Consider the following 22968-nt stretch of genomic DNA (forward strand, 5'->3'; position numbering starts at 1 on the left):
ATTAGGGGCACAGGGCAAGTTGGCATAACCAAAAAATGTGTGAGTAAGAGGGATACCCCTGAAAATACAATTAAGTGGTAGGGTCTGATGAGGTACGTAGGGATGTCCCCCTACCCTGACAACAGGGAGACGAGAAGGAGAGGTGGGTTCCCAAAACTCTCTCAGGACCAAGTACGTGGCCCCAGTGTCCATGAGGAAGGAAATGGGTCTCCCCGATACTGTAATGGCTACCTGAGGCTCTCTGTGGGAGATGACAGTTATTGGGCTGGCACCTGGGCACCTTCATCATCCATGGTCAAGCCTAGAAGGTTGGCTGGAGGGTGGTCTGCTGTGGGATGTTCTGTATGGCAAATGTGTTGCTAATTAGTCAATAAATAAAACACTGATTGGCCATTGGCTAGGCAGGAAGTGTAGGCAGGGCAAAGAGGAGAATAAAGCTGGGAAGTAGAAGGCTGAGTCAGAGAGACACTGCCAGCCGCCATGATGAGAAACAGCATGTGAAGATGCCGGTAAGCCACGAGCCATGTGGCAAGGCATAGATTTATAGAAATGGATTAATTTAAGCTGTAAGAACAGTTAGCAAGAAGCCTGCCACGGCCATACAGTTTGTAACCAATACAAGTCTCTGTGTTTACTTGGTCGGGTCTGAGAGGCTGTGGGACTGGCAGGTGAGAAAGATTTGTCCTGACTGTGGGCCAGGCAGGAAAACTCAAGCTACAGTGGTCTGCATTTGATGTCCCTATGCCACAAGGTGCAAGGGGTCAGTCAACTGACCAATGTCCCTCTTGGTGGCACTTTGGACGTGGCTCCAGTGGCCTGCCCACATGGGGCAGGGCAAGTGAAAGCTCAATGGCCTTTTCAGCCACATTTAAAACAAGGACCTGGGGGACCTCAGGCAGCCGGTCGGTTGGCCTTGGCCAGCATTTGGTATTCCTGTTTATGGACTTTCTCATCTCTCCCATAGTACGCCTTAAATGCCAGTGCTAAGACTTCTGCCTGTGGACCCAGGGTCCCTCTCTCCAGATGCTTAAGTTTGGCCCTAATGTTGGGGAAGCTGGGTCATATGGAGCTGTCTGCCCTCTGGGCTCTCAGGGTCTAGATTAGTGTATTGTAAGAGGGCCTTTGTAAGTCATTCTAGAAATTGAGATGAATTCTCTTGTCTGTCTTGAACTATGTCTTGAAGCTTTTCATAGTTTACTGGTTTGAGGGCAGCCTTACGAAGACCTGCTAGGAGACAGGTCATAAACTGATCCCCAGCTAGAGTGCCACCTGGGGTATTATAATCCCATCATGGGTCCCGTTCGGGTACTGCTTCTGCTCTGGGAGGACATGAGGCATTAGTCTGATGGACCTCATCTGCATGTATCCTAGCCTGTTCCCAAACTCGTCTGCACTCCTCAGGAAATAGGTTGTTAGTCAGGATCATGTATATATCATGAAAGGTGAGACTATAGGATTGGGTGATGTATTGGAATTCTTTAATAAAAGAGGTATAGTTGGACATATAAGAACCCAGTTTCGCCGGGCAGTGGTGGCGCACGCCTTTAATCCCAGCACTTGGGAGGCAGAGGCAGGTGGATCTCTGTGAGTTTGAGGCCAGCCTGGTCTACAAAGTGAGTTCCAGGAAAGGTGTAAAACTACACAGAGAAACCCTGTCTCAGAAAAAAAAAAAAAAAAAAAAAAAAAAGAACCCAGTTTATTTTCTATTTGAGAGAGTTCTGCCAGTGAGAAAGGGACATACATGTACCTTAACCAGTCCATTCACCCCGACTACCTCTCACAAAGGGAGGATGGCCACCAGGTTGCTTTGACTAGGGTGGGGTTCGTTGGCAGCTGGAGAACATGTGGCAGGAGTAAAGGTGGAAACCAGAGTTGGGCAGTTGGAGCAGCCCGCTAGCAGAGAGGAGGAAGGGGCTGGAGGAGCCGAAGGAATAGTCACTAGAGAGGTCAGAAAAGCAGGCGTTCACTAGCAAGGTCTAGAGTAATAGTGAGAGATTCTTCTGGTTCGGGTTGCAGAGCTAGCAGCTTGTGGGCAGGTGAGTAGGAATCAAGGAGTGGGTTTGGAGCTAAGATAGAAAAAAGCTTGGAAATGAGGTAACCCTTTCCATTTGCCTGTTTGTTGACAGAAGTTAGTTAACTCCCGTAAAATATCAGGGTCCAGTGAGCCATTAGGTGCCCATTTTTTATTGTTATCTAAGGGATACTTGGGCTATTTTTTAGTGCAGAGGCAGATAAGCTTAGAAGTCTGTAAATAAGGCATTAAGCTGAGAGGTTTGAGGGTTTCTAAAAGGCATCCCAGAGGAGATGTGGGACTTATGGGATTGGAGGCCTTGTTTCCCATGACTGTGGCAGAGAGAAAAAAGAAAAAACAAAATAAAATAAATGAGATCCAATGGCTATATTATATCAGGCACCCCAGAAATTAAGCAAGGATGGATAATGGCACAAGTTGCTCAGTGTTCCATTGAGCAAAGATGGAGGACCGAGGTGGTAGCCTGAGGATGAGGGTCCGAGAGATGAGAAATGAACAAAAACAAGGCTTCAGACCACAGTCGTGGGAAATTGCCAGGGGTGATAGTCAGCAATGGGGCCTGACCATAGCCGCTGAAGACCGTGCACGGGGTACCTCCAGTTCCAAGAACACCAGAGGGAGGGGGGATGATTGACAGTCATTCCCACAGGTCCAGGAACTGTTTACACTTACTGGTGAAGAGAAAACTCACCAGTAGCCAGTGTTATGTGAAGTGATCCCGTGGACAGGCAGATGGAAAGTGGGCAGTTGCAGATGAAACAATCTTGGTTCAGGATCCTGGCACAGGGCACCAGGAGGCCTGAGGTACAATGGAACCCACTAAAAGAGTTTTTATTAGGGAAGGGAAAGGGTGGAGGTGTGTAGGTCTACTGAAAAGAAAGGTGTGGGAGACAATGTGTGTGTGTGAGAGAGAGGGGGGGAGGGAGGGAGGGAGAGAGAGAGAGAGAGAGAGAGAGAGAGAGAGAGAGAGAGAGAGAGAGAGAGATGCATGCTACCTCTGACAAGAGGGAGAGAGAGTGGGGAGCAGGCAGAGCCTGCTTTTATAGGTCACCTCACACATGCGTGTATGGGCTTACATAGCTACACCACACATGTGCATAGATTATGTGATCACACTGCATATAAATTACATAAGATGTAAGGCTCTGGAGTGACTAAGCATATTGCCTGACTGCTGACAGTGTATGCATGGTCATGTGACTCCAGAAGTGGCTAGGAATAATAACAGACCCTACATCCCAAGGGTTACATAACTCCCCCAAAGTATTATCACCAGCTGGCAACCGAGGGTTTCGGCACACGAGCCTGTGGGGGACATTCTCCATCCTAATCTCTTGTCTACTGGGGATAACGCCTCAAGGAAAAGGAGTGTGCCGGAAGTTCCTCAATGTTCTTCATCCAGAAGTGAGATTGCTAAGTCATATGGCAGTTCTATGTTTAAGCTTTGTGAGAAAACTCCATACTCTCTTCCATATTCTTACACATTTTACAATACTAATCAATGGTCCATTTTCTCTAAGACCTTGCCAACACATTGTCTTCTGTTTGTTTGGTTGGTTTTGGTAGTGGCTAACCTAATGGATGTAAGGTGATTATCTCCAATAATACAAACCCTTTTGATAGTTTTCACCTCCAAAGAATAATCTCAATGATTAAACATGAGCAGTAGGATAATATCCCACACTCCCCAAAATATACCCTCCTTCTAATCATCAGAAACTTAGGATTTATTACTTTCTTTACTTACTATAAAAACTTCATGAAATTATTGGGTTTTCTGTCTGTCTGTTTGTTTGTTTGTTTCTATAATGCTTGGAGTCAAATTTATGGCCCATGTATACAAGGAAAGTCTATCAATGACTGGTATTCTCAGCCCAAGTGTATATTACATGGGTATGTTAACCATATTAGGATAATTACATTATTAAGGTTGCAGATGGTATTAAGCTTGGTGGCAGGTTTCTTTCTCATTGTTCTAGGTTGGATCTCATTATGGCATCTTGATACCTATCCTGACAGGTTTTATGTCAACTTGACACAAGCTAGAGTCATCAGAGGGGAGGGAGCTTCATTTGAGAAAATGCCTCCATAAAGCTGTAGGCAATCTTAAGGATTGATGTGAGAGGGCCCAGCCCATTGTGGATAGTACAATCCCTGGGCTGGTGGTCCTGGGTTTTGTAAGAAAGCAGGCTGAGCAAGCTATGAGAAGCAAGCCAGTAAGCAGCACCCCTCCATGGCCTCTGCATCAGCTCCTGCCTCCAGGTTCCCTCCAAGTTTGAGTCCCTGCTCTGACTTCCCTCAGTGATGGAGTGATACCTGGAAGTGTAAGCTGAAATAAACCCTTTCCTCCCCAAGTTGATTTGGTCATGGTGTCCCATCACAGCAATAGAAACCCTAACTAAGACAACACCTGCCCCTCGGACGGATTTCCTTTCTTCTCCCAAGTGGTTCTTGCTTCTGCTCTTTTATGACATGCTCTATGGTTCCGGTGTCTCCAGATTGCCTGTGAGTCCTTTAGGGTTGGAAGAAGGGGAGATGGAAGGGCGGGAAGACATCTGTATCAAAGGCAGGTGTCTGTGCGTTAGGTAGGAAAATTGCTGGTGACTCAGTCTCTAACAGCAATTTGTGGCACTTCTTTCAGAGTTTGCCTCTCTGGATCATTGTCTCAGGGGATGCTTCTTACTCAGTCTCCACGCCCTCCTTCCACAGTACTCTCTATAGTGCTCCACCCTCTCCTTCCACAGTGCTCTCTATAGTCCTCACCCTCTCCTTCCACAGTACTCTGTATAGTCCTCACCCTCTCCTTCCACAGTGCTCTCTATAGTCCTCACCCTCTCCTTCCACAGTGCTCTCTATAGTCCTCACCCTCTCCTTCCATAGTGCTCTCTATAGTCCTCACCCTCTCCTTCACAGTGCTCTCTATAGTCCTCACCCTCTCCTTCCACAGTGCTCTCTATAGTGCTCCACCCTCTCCTTCCACAGTGCTCTCTATAGTCCTCACCCTCTCCTTCCACAGTACTCTGTATAGTCCTCACCCTCTCCTTCCACAGTGCTCTCTATAGTCCTCACCCTCTCCTTCCACAGTGCTCTCTATAGTCCTCACCCTCTCCTTCACAGTGCTCTCTATAGTCCTCACCCTCTCCTTCCACAGTGCTCTCTATAGTCCTCACCCTCTCCTTCCACAGTGCTCTCTATAGTCCTCACCCTCTCCTTCCACAGTGCTCTCTAGTGCTCCACCCTCTCCTTCCACAGTGCTCTGTATAGTCCTCACCCTCTCCTTCCACAGTGCTCTCTATAGTCCTCACCCTCTCCTTCCACAGTACTCTGTATAGTCCTCACCCTCTCCATCCATAGTTCTCTCTGTTGTCTCCTCACCCTCTTTTTATCTGAGAGCCCCTCACTTTGAGGCATAATGCCTTTGGGGATAGTCTTTTCCAATATCCTCAAGGCTAGGACAATCACATAGTCCTCTTATCCCTTAAGAATACTCTGGTGGTGCTGGAATGATAGCTCAGTGATAGCTCAGAGCAATGGCTATTCTTCCAGAGGGCCTAGGTTCAATTCCCAACACCTACAGCACAGCTTACAACTATCTGTAACTCCAGTCCTGTGGGCTCCAATGCCCTCTTCTGATCTCTGAGTTCACTGAACTCACATGATGCACAGTCATACATGTGGGCAAAACCCACACACAAAACAATAAATATGAAATAATTTTTCAAAAGAATATTCTGGTTTCTTCTCCTCAAGCCCCACCAATAGAAGATATGCCATTTTCTTTCCATCAGTATAAATATATATCATTGCTTGGCCACCAGGCAGGCATTCTAGCCATAGCCTTTGACCTTCTCAGAGGAAAAGAATTATTCAAGTTTGTAAGTGTGGTTTGAACTTCTGAAACTTCTGAAGGGCTTAATTCATTCACTATTTTCTTATGATGAAAAAGTGTCAACTTTTTTTATATTTTTGCTTTGAGAGATTTTCTAAGTTTGACCTGACATTAGCCAGTGTGTGCTAAGTTAAACAAAGTTCAGAAATATCCCATGCAGCAGTGGCATGGCTGCAGTTGAGGTAAATGAAACATGCATGCAAGGTTTAAAATGTTGAGATCATTCATATTTTTCCCTTAAGTGACTTAATTTCCTAGGGCTAATTACAAAGTCCATCTTCTCTGAATATTTGTCCCAACCTCCTACCCTTTCTGACTGTTTCATTAACACCGTGTCAATGTGGGAGGGCACATTTTATGAGAACTCTCATCTAATTGCAAGTGACTTTAACCACCACTTCCTCCCTTCTCGTTCCTTTGCATCTTACCCAAGCTTGAATTTGGGGTACAAAGCAACTAGCTCTGTGGACCAGGCTGGTCTTGATCTCAGAGATGGCCTGCTTCTGCCTCCTGAGTGCTGGGATTAAAGGCATGCACCACTGTGCCTGGCTCAGAATTTCACATCCTAAAATTGATCCTGGCCCTTGTCACAACCTGTTACTTGTTGTGGGATGTTCTGTATGGCAAATGTGTTGCTAATTAGTCAATAAATAAAACACTGATTGGCCATTGGCTAGGCAGGAAGTGTAGGCGGGACAAGGAGGAGAAAAAACTGGGAAGTGGAAGGCTGAGTCAGAGAGACACTGCCAGCTGCCACGATGAGAAACAGCATGTGAAGACGCCGGTAAGCCACGAGCCACGTGGCAAGGTATAGATTAATGGAAATGAATTAATTTAAGCTGTAAGAACAGTTAGCAAGAAGCCTGCCATGGCCATACAGTTTGTAACCAATATAAGTCTCTGTATTTACTTGGTTGGGTTTGAGCGGCTGTGGGACTGGCAGGTGATAGAGATTTGTCCTGACTGTGGGCCAGGCAGGAAAACTCAAGCTACAGTTACTCATTATAATCACCAAGGTAACAACATCTTTCTGATGCAAACCCATGTTATCAAGACTTAAATCATCTAAACAATTGAGGCATGGTGGCATATATCTTTAATCCCAGCACTGGGGAAGCAAATGCAGTTGGGTATTTATGAACTCAAGGCCATCCTGATTTACACAGCAAGTTCTAGACCAGCCAAGGCTACATAGTGATACTTCATCTCAAAAGGAAACCAAAAATAAAATGAAATGAAATAGGAAAAAAAATACCTTATGAATGAGAAATTACCAGTAGTCTGCTCTCTATAGATCATCTCTTGAGGAAACCACACACAAATATCATGAGTGATTGACTTAGAGAAGAGAATCAATAAGCTGGGCAAATGGGGATGTCTTAGGGTTTCTATTGTTGCAACGAAACACCATGACCAAAAAGCAAATTGGGGAGGAAAGGGTTTATTTGGCTTATACTTCCAGAACATAGTCCATCACTAGAGAAAATCAGAACAGAAATTCAAGCAGGGCTGGATGCTAGAGGCTGGAGCTGATGCCGAAGCCATGGAAGGGAGCTGCTTAATGGCTTGCTTACAGTTCAGAGATTTAGTCTGTTATCGTTATGGTAGGAAACAAGGCAGCATGCAGGAAAACATGGTGCTAGAGAAGGAGCTGAGAGTTCTTGCATCTTGACTCACGGGCAATAGGAAGTGGTCTGAGACACTGAGCATGGCTTGAGCATATATGAGACTCCAAACCCTGCCTCCACAGTGACACACTTCCTTCAACAAGGCCACACCCCTAATAGTGCCACTCCCTTTGTGCCATTTTCTTTCAAGGCACAAGAGGGGAGGAGATGTATTTCCACCCATATCATTGTCAACTTTTTAAATTTTATACCATATATTCCTAATTTGAAAAATATTAAATTTGCATTTGAAGTACAAAACTACCAACTAATGTTACAAGCAAAAGTCATTAGATATAAGAGGTACAATTGAGTTAAGTGGGGTCAACATTTGTTCTTTGACTTTCTGGATAAAAAAAGAGAGAGACTTTTAAAAAATATTTGTTTTTTTTTTAAATTATTTTTGAGATTATAATATAATTGCATCATTTCCCCCTTCCCTTTCCTCCCTCTAACCTCTCCCATATACCCGTCTTTGCTCCTTTTCAAGTTCACATAAAATGTTAATTATCTATGTCTATTTTCAGGTTGATCGTTTGGATTTAGATAACCATTTGGTGTACTCTTCCTGCTCTCAGCATCCTTAGTTGCCTGTAATTCTTTGTGTGGGGTTGAAGCCTCCTGGCTTTGCCTGTGCATGTTAGCATGCCAAATGTCCTTCCTTGCTCAGCTCACATTTTGGCAGTCATGTTGGTAAAATGGGACTTCTGACATTCCCGGGAGATACAAGCACACAGCAAACTCCCTGTTCCTCTGGCTCTTACAATCTTTCTCCCCCTGCCCTGTATTATTATTTTTAATGTTTTTAATTTAAATAGAATCACATCACTTCCCCTGCCTTCCTTCCTCCAGCCCTCACAGCTACCCTCCCTTAAACCCACCCACGTCCCCCATTTCAAGTTGATAAATGCATTTTTTTTATTATTGTTGTTACATACTATGGTGGTTTGAACAGGAATGGCCCCCATAGACTCACGTGTTTGAATGCTTGGTCATTAGAGACTGGCACTACTTGACAGGGATTAGGACTTGTGGCCTTGTTGAAGTAGGTATGGCCTTGTTAGAGGAAATGTGTCACTGGGGATGGGCTTTGGGGTTTCAAATGCTCAAGCCAGGCCCAGTATCTTTTTCTCTTCCTGCTGCCTGAGGATCCAGATGTAGAACTCTCAGCTCCTTCTCCAACACCTTGTCTGCCTGCCGGCTGCCATGCTCCCTGCCATGCTGATAATGGACTAAATGGACTAAACCTCTGAATTGTAAGACAGCCCCATTTAAATGCTTTTCTTTTTAAGACTTGCCATGATCATAGTGTCTCTTCACAGCAATAGAATACTGACTAATACACATACATACATACGTACATATATATGTATGCACAAATATATAGAGATACAGCTTTGTGAGTCTGTTTTTGTTGTTTTGTCTACATGATTTCAAGGCTGACCTATTTTTATTATTTTTAATTATGGTTATATGTGTGCGTCTGTGAGACGTTATGTGCACCTGTGAGTGAGGTGCCTATGGAGTCCAGAAGAGGGTGTCAGGTCCTCTGGAACTGGTTACAGGAGTTTATGAGTTGCTTAATGTGAGTGCTGGGAACTGAATCCATGGTTCTTCTGCAAGATCATTATGTACTCTTAACTGCTGAGCCATTTCTCCAGCCCTAAAAGATTCTTTCTTCTCAAAGTGCTTAATATGTCAATGAAAAGAGCCTGGCTTTTGTGGTGTAAGGGTTTGTAGAAAGACACCCACTTTGGAGGCAGAAGCAGGCAGATCTCTGAGTTTGAGGCCAGCCTGGTCTACAGAGCAAGTTTCAGGACAGCCAGGGCTATACAGAGAAATCCTGTCTCAAAAAACAAAAAGGAAAAAAAAAAGTTTGTAGAAAGGCATATCTTCCTGGTGAGTGGTTCTGTTTCATCATCTGAGTGCCTGAAGTCTACCAGACACTATGCTAGGTACTAAGGGGAAAAAGAAATAAGATCTAGAGGCTGCCCTGGAAAAAATGGTAAAGCTTTTGTTTCTTAGCACTGGGACTGGGAAAAGGGGCAAACTTAGTCTAAACACCTAGAGAGGAGATGAGCCACTGAGGACTGGGGTGTAGTTCAGTGGTAGAGTATCTGCCTGGTGTGTCCAAGTACTCCATCTCTCAAACTGAGAGGAGAAGGTGGAGGAGGGGAGAGGAGAACCTGAAACCAAGGAAGAGTGTAGACAGAAGCCCTAGAATCTGAAAATAAGAATGGCCTCGGGACTGTAGAGCATAGTCAACATGATGGATAGGAAAGAGGGTCTTCTCCATAGAAGGTGTCCAGACCCAAACCAAAGTAGAGAGTCAAGGCCTGACTGTCTCAAGCAATTGGTTCAGGCTTTCAAAAATGAAAATGTTGGGCTGTCAAGATGGCTCAGCAGGTAAACCATTTGTCTCAAAAGCCTGATTACCACAAAGAGGAACCTACATAGTAGTGGAAGAAAGAACTAACTTTTAACAATTGTCCTCTGACCTACACACACACACACACACACACACACACACACACACACACACACACACACACACATAGTTCTTCTCAATTTTTTAAGAGAAGTGATTACCTGTGCCAAAATACATATGCAGAAAATGTTATGAGAATTGCAAGATTTAGAACCTTCTAGGCTTACATAAGTCTTTTCTCAACCTCCATTTTTCTCATTTGTAAATCAAGAATTATTATGTCTACATTACAAAATTGTTGTGTGCTACAGGCCACAGGAATATGAAATAGAGATTCAGCTGTATATGATAAAGCTATACCTAGAAGGATCAAGGAATCCTTCTGGGGGAGAAGCCAAATATCAAGGAATATTTGGTGTTATTTGGCTTTTAATATATCATCTGTCTTCTGCTATCAATTTCATGTGTGTTCATAACTTCCCCAAGAACTTTTTGTTTTGTTTTGTTTTGTTTCTCTGTCTAGCTTTGGAGCCTATCCTGGAACTCACTCTGTAGACCAGGCTGGCCTCGAACTCACAGAGATCCACCTGCCTCTGCCTCCCGAGTGCTGGGATTAAAGGCGTGCGCCACCACCGCCAGGCCCCAAGAACTTTTAAGGGGTATTTTACCTGAAATTCTTCTCAAGCATCCTAGGCCAAAATGGCAAACAGACCAACTGCTGTCTCCTGAATTAAGGTAAACACCCTTACAGAGACACTGCCTGTCTCCTAGACATAGCTTTGTTTCTTGTGCAAATGAAGCTCAGACCCTCCTTTCTTTCACAGCCCAAGAGGCATTCCAGAGCAATTGACTCTGAACAAAAGGGTTTTTTGCATACCAGGTGCAATGTAGCTATGCAGCAGGTTTCCTAGCTCTGAGCAGAGTCACCTGCCCTGCCAGTATATGGCAGCATAGGAAAATGGAGGCAGTTTTACTTTAGTGACTTATAGACTCCTTTACCTAACCACCTATAAGATTGTAGTTTGAGCACATTTATGATAGGCTGGTAACATTTCACCTAACCACTTATAAGACTATATTTTGAGCACATAAATTCCCTTTCTGAATTATTATAGGCCTTATCTAACCCTACCTCCTCTATTCACTCCCCTTTTGGGTTGCAAATGAAGCTGGCTATCACCGCTCTTGTAAGGACCTTGGAAGCTTTGCACTGAATTAGAAGAGTCAGGCTGCTGGTAAGGGAGAGACCAGTCCCAAGAGAGGAACAGGAAGGAACCACAATGGAGAAGAACGAGGATGAAGATGAGGACAGAGATGGAAAAGAGTTAGAGTTGTGAGAGGACAGGAAGAGAAGGGACAGAGAGGAGCTAAGTATAAGAACAGAAAAGAAGCTGTGTAGAGAGAAAACTAACTCAGAAAAATAAAGCATATGAACTAAAGAGTTTCGTGTACATAGATTAGTTTAATATCATCAAAGATTAGATTATCAGCTGGTCGTAGATTCTTCCTGGACCCATAAGAGGGCTATTGAGGGGCTGGACCCTCCATAGACCCAGTTAGTTGTGAGGATTTGACATAGTGTAAAATGGCTTGTATAGTGTGAGGAACATAATGCCCAATAGAGTCTTTTGTTTCTGTTATTAGTATAATCTGTAAATAAAACTAAGTTTAGTAATAGAGGATCCCTAGGTTGGCTCATTCAGTCCTCACTCACTCTCCCTTGTGAGGTAACTTCCCATACTGCCAAATCAGTAAAACTAAGAACTACGTTTCCCAGACTCCTTTGCTTTTGGGTCTCAGTGACCAGTTAGGTTCCATCAATTACAGGAGAGTATGTGTCATATAGAATATAGGTGGAGGTAAAAACATCTTGTTGCTCTTTCTCCTGGCAGACAAAGTTAAGATGTGAGTGCCCAGAGCATACAGCTACTTGGCCTAGTGGGGTCCCTGACTTCTGTTTCCTCCAGCCTCTCCAGTGACTTCATTATCATGTGACTTCTGTATTTGGCCCTTTCATCTATCACACTCCGGCACAGCAAAGCAGGCGTCAGAAGTGCTCTTCTGGGTTTAGAGTTAAAGGCACTAGCTGACCTCACCGAGGTGCAGCAGAGAAGTCTCAGTACTTTCAAAATCAAATCAAAGCAACAGTTTTGGGTTGAACACAAGGCGAGTTCTCAGCCCTAGCTGACACACCTACCAAGTCTGGAGTTCCTCTGAAGAACTAAAGTTCTGTTTAGGCCAGCCCCCTGCTGCCTCCTCTGACAGCGCAGCCAAGGGTACAATCTTCTCTGCAGGTCTCTGCTGCATAGTCCATAGACCAAAGGGTTGAAACACTGTGCGAAGACGAAGACACCAAAAAGCACCAGATTTAAAGCAAAGAAAAATGCTCCACACCGCTTTCCCAGACCTACAAACATTAGGGAGGGTATCACGTGTAAGCTGATCTGCAGTAGATGAACGAGGACAGTTCTCCTGGCCTTGATGTTTGATCTGTTAAAATGGCCAGCCCGCTTCCCTTCTCGGTATATCAGATAGTAACTCACAAGAATGACAGATAAAGGAAGGGCAAGGAAAAACATGCCGATGACTCTGGCAGGTGTACCATTCAGGATCACAGGACAGAGTGGGGCAGACTGGAAAACAGAGGCTGGGGTAGGGTTAGTGCCCTCTATGAGGAATAAGCCAACATTCTTGAGTATAACAGTGGTCCAGGACCCAGCCAGAATCCTGTACTTGGCAGAATCTACAAAGGACGGAGAGTTCAGGGGATAACAAATGGCAAGGTAAGTGTTGAGAGCCATCAAGGCCAGAGTAAGGAGGATCCCTTCTCCCACACTTAGCTGAGCCCCAAATACCAGCCAGCACAGCAGCAGGGAGCTGTTGGCCAGCAAGGCTCGCATTCCTTGGAAGACAACCCCCAGGCCACAGTAGGAAGAGATACATAGCAGGTGGTGGCAAAGGAGGACAAGTCGGACCTCTTTCCTCAGCTGCAGATTCTGTGACACTATCACAATAATGACAATGGTGATGGATGTGGCGATGGAGAAAGCCACCACGTACACAGAGGCCTTCACGGTTGCCTCTAGTCTCAGCCAGTCAGATATGTTGCAGTGCTCAGAGGACAAGTTCATGGTCTTGGGTGCTGGTTTGGCTCCTGGAAGAGAGAAAGACAGAAATGGGTGACTCTGCCTGAAGCTCCTTGTGTGCTTTCCAGCTCCAATCTGTGTTCGGGTGCAAGGACTAGACAGTACTTTCTCCAAGGGGATGATGATTTCAGATAGTATTGATGGAGCTCGAGGAAGCCAGAGAAATCATGTAGGTCTTCCTTTACTTTGGGAAGAGGCATCTGTGTAAGTCAAGGAAAGAAAGCTGGGAAATGTATCCTGAGTATTCAAATGTCAAAAGCAAAGCTAATGCCTATGTGTCCTTCAACATCAGGACCAAAAGCAGAATGACTTTCTGCTAAGCATGTGTTAAGATAGTGCATGCAAAGGTCTAAGGAGTTAAGGTCAGAGCTGTGAGGAAGGTGAACAAGTCATTAGCTCAGAGCCCTCCCTCCTTTAGCTCCCTAAGACATGAGGAGGAGACTAACAGTGATGGACTACAGTCACGGGTGGCCCTGAGTACTTTCTAGGAAGCCAACTAGTCTCATAGCATTCTCCTCAGTTTCCCTGCATGTGTTTCATGTCTCACAAAGTGGTTTTATTATGCACTTTTTACAAATGAGAAAACGAAAGCTAAAGGCGGGACTGGAGAGATGGCTCAGTAGTTAAGAGCACTGGCTGCTTTCCCAGAGGACCCGGGTTTAATTCCCAGCACCCACATGGCAGCTCACAACTGTCTCTAACTCCAGTTCCAGGGGATCTGACACCTTCATACAAACGCACATAAAATAAAGTTAAATAAATTATTAAAGAAAGGAAGGAAGGAAGGAAGGAAGGAAGGAAGGAAGGAAGGAAGGAAGGAAGGAAGCTAAAGGCTTGAGAGTCCCCCAGAAGCCCATGTGCTGAAACTTTAGTCCCCAGGATGGCCCTATTGGGAGATGACAGAACCTGTGAGATAGAGGCCTGGGGCTGGGGATGCAACGCGGTAAACAGAGTGCTTATCCTCCATGCACAAAGTCATGGGTTTGATCCCACCACTGACTAAAGCATGTGTGGTAGGTATACATCCCTGCAATCCCACCCTAGACAGGAAAATTCAAAGTTTAAGATCATCCTTGCCTACATAGGAAGTCTGAGGCAAAACTGGAATTTATGAAACCCTGGAGGGAAGAATGAAGGAAGAGACAAAGGGGGTGTAGGGTCTAGAGCAGAGGTTCTCATCCTGTGGATCACAACCCCTTTGGGGGATCAAACGACCCTTTCACAAAGGTCGCCAAAGACCATCAGAAAACATAGATTTTACATTATGATTCATAACAGTAGCAAAATTACAGTTATGAAGTAGAAATGAAATCATTTTAGGGTTGGCCGCGACATAAGGACCTGTGTTAAAGGGTCAAAGCATTAGGAAGGTTGAGAACCACTCACTCACATCTTTAAGGACCAACTCTGAGCCTGGGCCCACAGCATCAGTCTCTCCTCTACCCCAGAACCTCTCGTGTGATTTCACTGTCCCCAGTCCATTCCTTGCTAATCTGAACAGAACTCCGTCTGTCTAGCACAGGGCCTGCTCTGTCTGACGAAGCTCTCTCTCTCTTATACCCTGCAACCAGCGTCTGGGTCTCAGACACAAGGAGGCTACTGTTGGCCAAATAGACAGTGGTCAAGACCTTCCTGTTAGCTAGAGCCTCCCAACAATACATGTACACACACACACACACACACACACACACACACACACACACACACATGTGCACACACACACACACGTGCACACACACACACGTGCTCACACGGGCATGCACACATACATACATACATACATACATACATACATACCTGAGCTCACCATGGCCAGGGGTACCCATTGATAAGCTACATTCTCTGGCATTTGATCCTGTTTGCCACCCTTCATTTTACCCAGAATCTCAGCCATCCCTGCTGGTTTCCTCTATGTCACTCAGCAGTAACTGCTCAAGGTATCTCATGTTGGGTACAAAGCTGCTCCGTTCCATTTATGCCATGCAGTCAGCCATGATCGGGGCATTAGCCAACTGTGTTCCAGGACTCCAAGCCCTGTCACTGTGCACTCTGTAGAATGAAAATCCTAGAAACTGCCCCCACCCCCCCTCAAATGGATGCAGTTGCAGCTGCCATCAAGGCTGAGGTGCCCATCCCCCCCCCCCCACCCCTAATCCAAAATAGCTTCTGGGAACTACTGTTGGTGAGACCAACTGGGGACCAATGGTTTCTTCACTTGTCTGATGTGTTTAGCACATGAATCAACATGACACACTGTTTTGTCACTGTTCTCAATCAGCCTTTACTGAGCACTGACACAGACAATACCTAATCCTGAACAGTGTGGGGACAGATGGTAAAACAATCACTGGCCAACAAAAACGTATTGTTCAGTGGATGATGTGGATTCTAGTTTAATCAAATAATGAGGCACCAAAGATCTCGTGTATAGTTTTACTTATTTACTAAATCAGTAAGAAAGCCAGGGGCAGTGTGGGAAGTTGTGCAGAAATCAAAGCAACTGCCCTGGTTAGCTGTAGTCAGAGAAGTCTTCCTGAGGAATGGAGACTTAAATCGACCCTTTCAAGGGTTGTATCCAGAGTGAAACAGGGCGGGAGCTCCAGCAGGACAGGAAGAGCAATGCAGATTCCAAGCAAATCAAAACAGCCCGTGCTGAGGGAGAGGCACACCTCAGTTTCAGAGGATAATGACTGAGCCGACATCCCAGGGCTAAAGCCATTTTGTAAGCAAGAAGGAGACAGGCATGAGTAAAATTAAGAGCAGTACATGTCTGCAGTGGAGCCAGATGAGATGCCTCCATTCACCTGCAGACCGGCAACCCGGCCAAGGGGTGGGTGGGGCTCTGTGGACACCACCACCAGAGTAAGTGGCTTAGAACACTTTGTGTGACTAGAGTTAGAAATCTTCGGAATAAAGGAAGGAAGGTTTTATCGCTCTTATTATGAGACCCCAGGAAGATTAGCAATTTCTTTAGGATCACAGAACCAGAGACTCTCCCTGTCTCAATTTGCACTTCTTCTCAGAGGTACATTTGCATATCAAGAGCCCTAGCAATGAGGCTCAAATAATCTGCTTCATCTACTAACCTATTCAGGGGCAGTTCTTAGGGCCTTGTCCTTTTTCTGAAATTTTAAAATAAGGAACACCTGTTTCCTTTCAGCACAAAGAAATAAGACTTTGGAGCCAAAAGACTTCAGTGAATTCTTACATCTACAAATTCCCTGACAGAATCAGGACCAGCCACTCTTCTGTAAAAGTCCATGTTCCACCACTCCCACCCCCACCCTCACCCCTCCCCCTGTCAGACATATGGCCGGAGATGTCTGTCGGGACTATATAAAATACTGAAAGACTGAGTGTGTAGCTCAGACGGTACAGTGCTTGTGGAGTAGGCACAAAGTCCCGGGCTCTGTCCCCTATGTTATATAAAACCAAGTGCGGCAACACATGCTTGTAACCCCAGCACCTGGGAGATGGAGGCAGGAAGATCTTATGTTTGTCCTCAGCTGTACAGCAGTTGGAAGGTAACCTAAGTTCACAAAATTCTGTCTCAAAAACAAAATGGGGGGTTGCCAAGGAAACTGGAGCAGATAACACAGGCCCTTCCACAGAGGGTAACCACTGCCTTGGTCTCCTCATGGGCTCTGGGCATGGAGCTGAGAGCATTTCCCACTCCTCTGACCTCTGAGCAGACAGCTAGTCCCTAGCAGACACCAGACTTCAGATAAAATCCAGGTTAAAGACTATGCAGATGACACCCCAGTGACTGCTTGCTGTGAGGCAGCTTCAGGAAGTGCTGGGATCCCCAACCACACAATAACCTATGACGTCAACACTGCCATTTCTCGAATTTTTTTCAGAAAAGAAAAGGAAGGGAGAGAAGGAGGGAGGAAGGAATGCAGGCTGAGGATAATCAAGTCCTGACAGTGACTCTGGAATTTACAGGTGGCAGTCCAACTCTAGGGCCCACTCTCTGTACTCTAAGCCTAAGCCACTGGTGACTGACATTTAACAGATGCGAAGGGCAATCCTCACATCCTATCACTTGGTCTTCCCAAAAGATGGGAGAGACTGAGACCAGTGGAATTCCCATCCCTCTGTCAGGAGAGAGGGGACAATGATGTAAAGAGATTCGTTGTCTGATGGGCACCTCCTATGCCTGGCCCAATCTGACTGAAGTCTGTGATTCTTTCTAGAAGAGGTAACTAGGACATGAAAACTGACTCCAGAAGTGCCCCCACTGAGAGAAATAACCACATGAAGAGATAAGAAGAAGGTAGTCATCTGCAAGACAAGGAGAGCAGACTAAAAGGACATGTGGGTGCTGGTGTTAGCACCAGTTTGTACAGAAGTTCAAGTACACTAAAGCAGTTTCCATCTATTTCTAGAGTGGCTTGCCATTGTCCGCTAGCCTTCCCAGAACCCAGATAGCCAAGAGGGCTCAGTGGGTGAGGGAGCTTGCCATTAGAGCCAGGAAGACCTGTGTTCAATTCCCATGACCTACATGGTGAAAGGAGAGAATTGACTCTTCAAAGTTGTCCTTTGACCTCCACAAGTGTACTATGGCACATCCATGTACACCTACACACAGTAAATAAATAAATGTATACCTCCTGGAACCCACACATGGGACTCCTGAAGGGGGAAAGACTGAACTCTGAGGAGGGGGGGGGATCTCTTTTTGTTGAGTATTTAAGATCAGTTGGGCAGTGGCTGCCACCAAGGTCAGGACCAGTATCCGACTCATCACCAGTAAGGGAGAACCCATGTGCAGAGGAAGTAGGGTAGAAGTGATTTTCCTTGCTCAAATCTATTGGCAGAAGGCCAATGAAGAGAATGGGTCCTTCTAGAATGGTTCCTAGAGTCTTCTCTTCTTCCATAGCCAGCATGCCCTCCTCCTTTTAAGTTATATCTCTCCTGTTCTACAGACTTTCTTCATTGGTCTTTGTCTTGCTTTGTCTCTTTCGTTCGTTCCTTCCTGTCTGTCTATCTATCTATTTATCTATCTATCTATCTATCTATCTATCTATCTATCTATCTATCTATCTATCTATCTATCTTTCTATCTATTGAGATAGGGTTTGCTGTACAGCCCAGGCTAGCCTTGACCTTGCATCATGATCCTCCTACCACTGCTCCGGAGAGCTGGGGATCCAGACATGTACTACCACACAGGGCTTCTTTGGTATTTTGAAAATAATTCTAGGGATAATCACAGCACTCAGAAAGCTGAGGCAGGAGGAATGAGGAGAGTTCAAGGTCAGCCTAACCCATACAGTGAAACCAGGTTTCTAAAGAAAGAAGAAAAAAAATCACCCACTGTGAAGCTTCTGCCTTCTCATTGGGTGCAAGAGGAGAGGGCAGGAGCCAGTGTTTTCTAAGCTCACAGAGGTGACATGAGGTCAGAGTGAAGTCACAGGCCTCCTTAGGAATATGTGCTGACCTCAAAGGACAGAAAAATGACATTTCCTGGCAAACGGCTCCCCAGACACCCGCCTTTTCTCACAAACACCACCTTCTTTCTCCTCCATTTTTTCTGATCAGAATTTGGATCTGTGATCAGTCTCTGAGCTGCTCACCAGGCACGTTATTCTAGAGGCTCACTGCTTTAATGGGCTGTCATCCTTTCCTACAATACTTACATCTAAAACACACCTTACACCTTAGGGATCTGGGGAGATGGCTCAGTCAGGAACCCAAGTAAAACTGCCAGGCGTGGTGGTGACTCTTGTAATCTCACCCCTGGGGAAACTTTGCCTTTATGACAATGGTGCCTATGGTAAATTTGAAAATGAGACACAAGCCAGACATGATAGTACACACCTAGAACCCCAGCCGTCAGGGTCAAGGGATGGGAGAGTGGGCAGAGGCAGATCTCTGTGAATTCTAGGCTAGCTTGATTTTCATTGTGAGTTCCAGGCCAGCCAGGGCTACGTATGCCCTGTCTCAAAATAAATAAAAATCAAATAAACAAATAAGACACATATTTCCGCAACTATACAGTCTTCCAGGGAAGGAGGGGGAGCTGGGGGGTGAATAAGGGGAAATGTCACTGTAGTGATTGCCTCAACTCAAGTGTTCGATACTTTAGAGGAGAGACCTAATCTTCCTAAGAGGGTCAGAAAAGGTTATTCCTGTAGAAGGGCTGGCATGTAGCTTAGTCAGTAAAGTGCTTGCCTATCATGTGCTAGGCATCATGGGTTCAATCCCCAACAACACATCAAACCATACAGGATAGCCATGTCTGTAATCCCAGGATTCTGGAGGTAGAGGCAGGCGGATTGGAAGTTTAAGGTCAGCCTTAGCTACACAGTATGTTCAAGGCCAACCTGGGCTTCATGAGACCCTGTCTGAAATAAATGAAACAAAACAGCAAAAAAGAGATGGTAAGCTGGCTCAGAAGATAAAGGTGTTTGCTACCAAGCCTGATAGCCAGACTCACGTGATAGAAAGAGGAAACTCACACACACACACACACACACACACACACACACACACACACACACACCAGATAGATAAGATAAATATAAGAATTAGTTTTTAAAAATTTTTAAAGAATTCCCGTAAGTCATGACCCTTGAAAAATGCAAAGGTTCATCTATCCAGCTTGCTGGCCTGCTTATCACGTTTATGAGTACTTTTGACGGTTTGGTTTGGTTTGGATTGGTTTGGTTTGGTTTTTCAAGACAGGGTTTCTCTGTGTGGCTCCGGCTATCCTGGAACTCATTCTGTAGACCAGGCTGACCTCGATCTCCAACTCAGAGACCTGCCTGCTTCTACCTCCCAAGTGCTGGTACTAGAGGCATGAGTCACCACTACCTGCACTTCTGGCTATTTTAGATGCTAGGAATACAACACCCAACAAGCCAGACAAGGTCTCCAACTGGTTGCATTTCTACTCTGGATATGATACATTAACAGGAAACATGAACATGGTCCTTTGACCGTCTACCTCATCTCCTCTGCATGGATTCTCCTACTGACACCAGAGCGCCTTGGTTGTTCACCTTGGAGTATTTCAATCCTTTTGATAAATATAGCTCTCAAAATGACATAAAATACAAGTTCATTTCAGTAAGATGACTCCAGAAGGGTCTGGTCAACTCTGTAGAGCTGAGACTCAGCTTCAAGTAGAAATCAAAATAAGACTTTCGGTGCCTGGCCAGACATAAGAGCCCTTCACCTTACCTCACCACCAGATCCTTTCTGCCAGTCCAACCAGTAGTGAGTTGCGTTTTCCAGGAAGATATCTTGGAAACAGCAGCAAGTCCTAGGAAGAACTTACAACAGCCGGTGCCTAACAGTTGGAACCAAGTTCCCTGAGCCATCAGATCTGAGGGCCACTGCCACAGTGTCTTCAGCCAGTGTCACAATGTGAGTCAAGACATCCGAGAAAGCCAGGGACAGATCTACTCTGGCCACTTCCTCAAAGAAAGCTCAGCACCCTCTGTCTGAGGAAGTGGAGGAACTCAAGCTGCCGTCTTTTCTGCACAGAGGCGTCCCTCTGACTACACACGTGGCCTCTGTGCCCTTTCCAGGCTCTGGACCCACTGTGTGGTATCTAGAGATGACTAAAAATGTGTGTGTGTCTGGAGAAAGCTGAAATGACTTCTCCACACTATTACAGGGGAAATTCAAGCCACTGGACCTGGAGATTTTAAAGCCCAGTTATTACAACAGCCACAATGTTGTAACAAGGGCAAGAGAAAGACAGTTCAGAGCTTCTGTAAGGCTCGGCCAGTACTTCCTGATTGCCGACACCTCTGCTTTAAACCCACAAGCATTAGTTATCAGCTCTTCCTCACAGACAAAGCCTTTCTCTTAGAAGTTGTTCAAGTAATATGCTTGTTGTTCAAAAATGTAAAATACAGATGACAAGCATTTTTTAAAGATAAGGATTTCTCCTTATATCCCCATTTGAAGATGAGCACTGAGGACATGTGACATATATCCTGTGCTCACTCACATGTGCTCTCTCTTTCTCTCTCAAAGGAGTAAGAATCTCAGCATCCTTTACATCCTACTCCATCAATGAACACCCAGGGGATCTTACTGTAATTTTCCCATCCCCATCTCCAGTAAAGGATACGGTATGGAAACATTATTTGTTTGGGGGACCAGCATGCACTAGACCTAAGCCAATCTATGCATTAGGTTAAAACACACATGACTAGCCAGATAGAGTCATGTATGCCTGTAATCCCAGGAGGCCTAGCAAGAGTGCAAGGAATCATGGAGTCGGCTGGGTCAAGCTGCTTTGAGAGGCATATGTCATAGGTTTTTCAGGTTAGAGTCTGTGGCTTCTGGGGCATTGTGTGTCTTTCAGTTCCTGAGAAACTGAGGCACTCCCTTAGGCAGTGAAGCATTCAGGCTGCCTCTGTGTTTCTCGGTGTTCCTTAGAAGTTGTGGAAGTTTGAAAGAAAATGGCCCCAAAGGGAGTGGCACTATTAGGAGGTACGGCCTTGTTGGAGTAGGTGTGGCCTTGTTAGAGGGAGTATGTCACTGTGAGGGCAGGCTTTGGGGTCTCTTTTGCTCAAGCTTCCCTCGGTGTGACTGTTAGTTGACTTCCTGTTGCCTGCAAGATGTAGCACTCTCAGTTCCAGCACCACATTTACCTGCACACCACCGAGCTCCCTGCCATGATGATAAGGGACTGAATCTCCAAAACTATAAGCAAGCCACCCCAATTAAATGTTTTACTTCATAAGAGTTGCCTTGGTCATGGCATCTCTTCACAGCAATAAAAACTCTAACTATGGGGCTAGAGAGAGAGCTCAGCAGTTAAGAGAACTCAAGTTCAGTTCCCAGCACCCACATGGCAGCTCAGGACTGTCTCTAACTCCAGTTCCAGGGGATCTGACACCTTCACACCAACGCACATAATAAATTTAAATAAATAATAAATAAATAAACTAAGACAGAAGTCAATGAAGCTTACAGAAATTTGACAGGATAATTGGTCTTAGACATTAATCTTGTGTACCTTGTAAAAGTACTTGTATGTTGTGGGATATTTGCACTGTGAAACCCTGAGACTTGTTAATACAATTAACCTTGGATAAGGGGGCAGAGCCAGTAACTAGTTGACAAGAATTAGCCATAGAGAGTACGGAAGACTTGGAAAGACTGATAGAGAGATGCACAGGAAGGAGCAGGAAGGGACTTAAGAGATTTGTGTGCCTTTTTGGTTTGGGACTGATGGAGAGATGCTCTCTTGCTGGGTCTCCAGCTGAAAAGGAAGATCAGATGGTTGCTTCTTGGTTTCTCTGATCTTGCAGGTTTTTATTGGTAAACAGAACAACTTAGATAAAAACAACATTTGTATCCTGGCAACTGCCATTATATTTTATCTCTGAGAAGGGTATAAAAAGTCTGATTGCTTGAATAGACTTGTCACAGTCTTGCTGTGATCCCTCCAACCTGTGCCTGATCAATATTCATTTCTCACTGGCCATATCAGGTAACCTGGGCCAAGTAAGTAAGTGCTAGCACTTACACAGGTGATCTCAAATTCAACGTCAGCCTGATCTACTTTGGCTGCGTAGTGTGATTCTGTCTCAACTAAGAAAGAGGAAGGAGGAGAAAGAGGGTTGGGGAGGGGGTGGGGCATGACTCATGGTAGAGTGATTAGCTTTCATAAAGACTGGGTTTGATTTCCAGGACAGCAAAACAAACAAGCACATGGTCAAGGCAGTCCAGTCAGAGAGAAGCCTGAAATCACTGGACGGATGCGGAGAGACATTCCTCCATGTATGCAAGAGGCTGTCCTCAACACTGTTGGCCAACATCTTGCCATGAAGGAACCA

The 22968-nt window shown here is 45.3% G+C and overlaps 1 protein-coding gene across 1 annotated transcript; it reads right to left on the reverse strand.

Moving 5' to 3' along the window:
* Positions 1 to 6299: 6299 nt before the first annotated feature.
* Positions 6300 to 20557, reverse strand: LOC128117977 (olfactory receptor 6A2-like). The gene is made up of 2 exons (XM_052750564.1): positions 20351 to 20557; positions 6300 to 13170 (listed from the first exon to the last, which is right to left on the reverse strand). The coding sequence occupies exon 2, from the start codon at positions 13145 to 13147 to the stop codon at positions 12197 to 12199; it is 951 nt and encodes a 316-aa protein (XP_052606524.1). The 5' UTR covers positions 13148 to 13170; positions 20351 to 20557; the 3' UTR covers positions 6300 to 12196.
* Between the last annotated feature and the right edge of the window lie 2411 nt (positions 20558 to 22968).

The sequence above is a fragment of the Peromyscus californicus genome, unplaced genomic scaffold, assembly GCF_007827085.1.
Source record: "Peromyscus californicus insignis strain IS unplaced genomic scaffold, ASM782708v3 Scaffold_21__1_contigs__length_65335640, whole genome shotgun sequence".
Classification (NCBI taxonomy): Eukaryota; Metazoa; Chordata; class Mammalia; order Rodentia; family Cricetidae; genus Peromyscus; species Peromyscus californicus.

Bases quoted from the DNA above. Each gene is read 5' to 3' on its own strand.
- LOC128117977 (XM_052750564.1), bottom strand. From the start codon at position 13,147: ATGAACTTGTCCTCTGAGCACTGCAACATATCTGACTGGCTGAGACTA.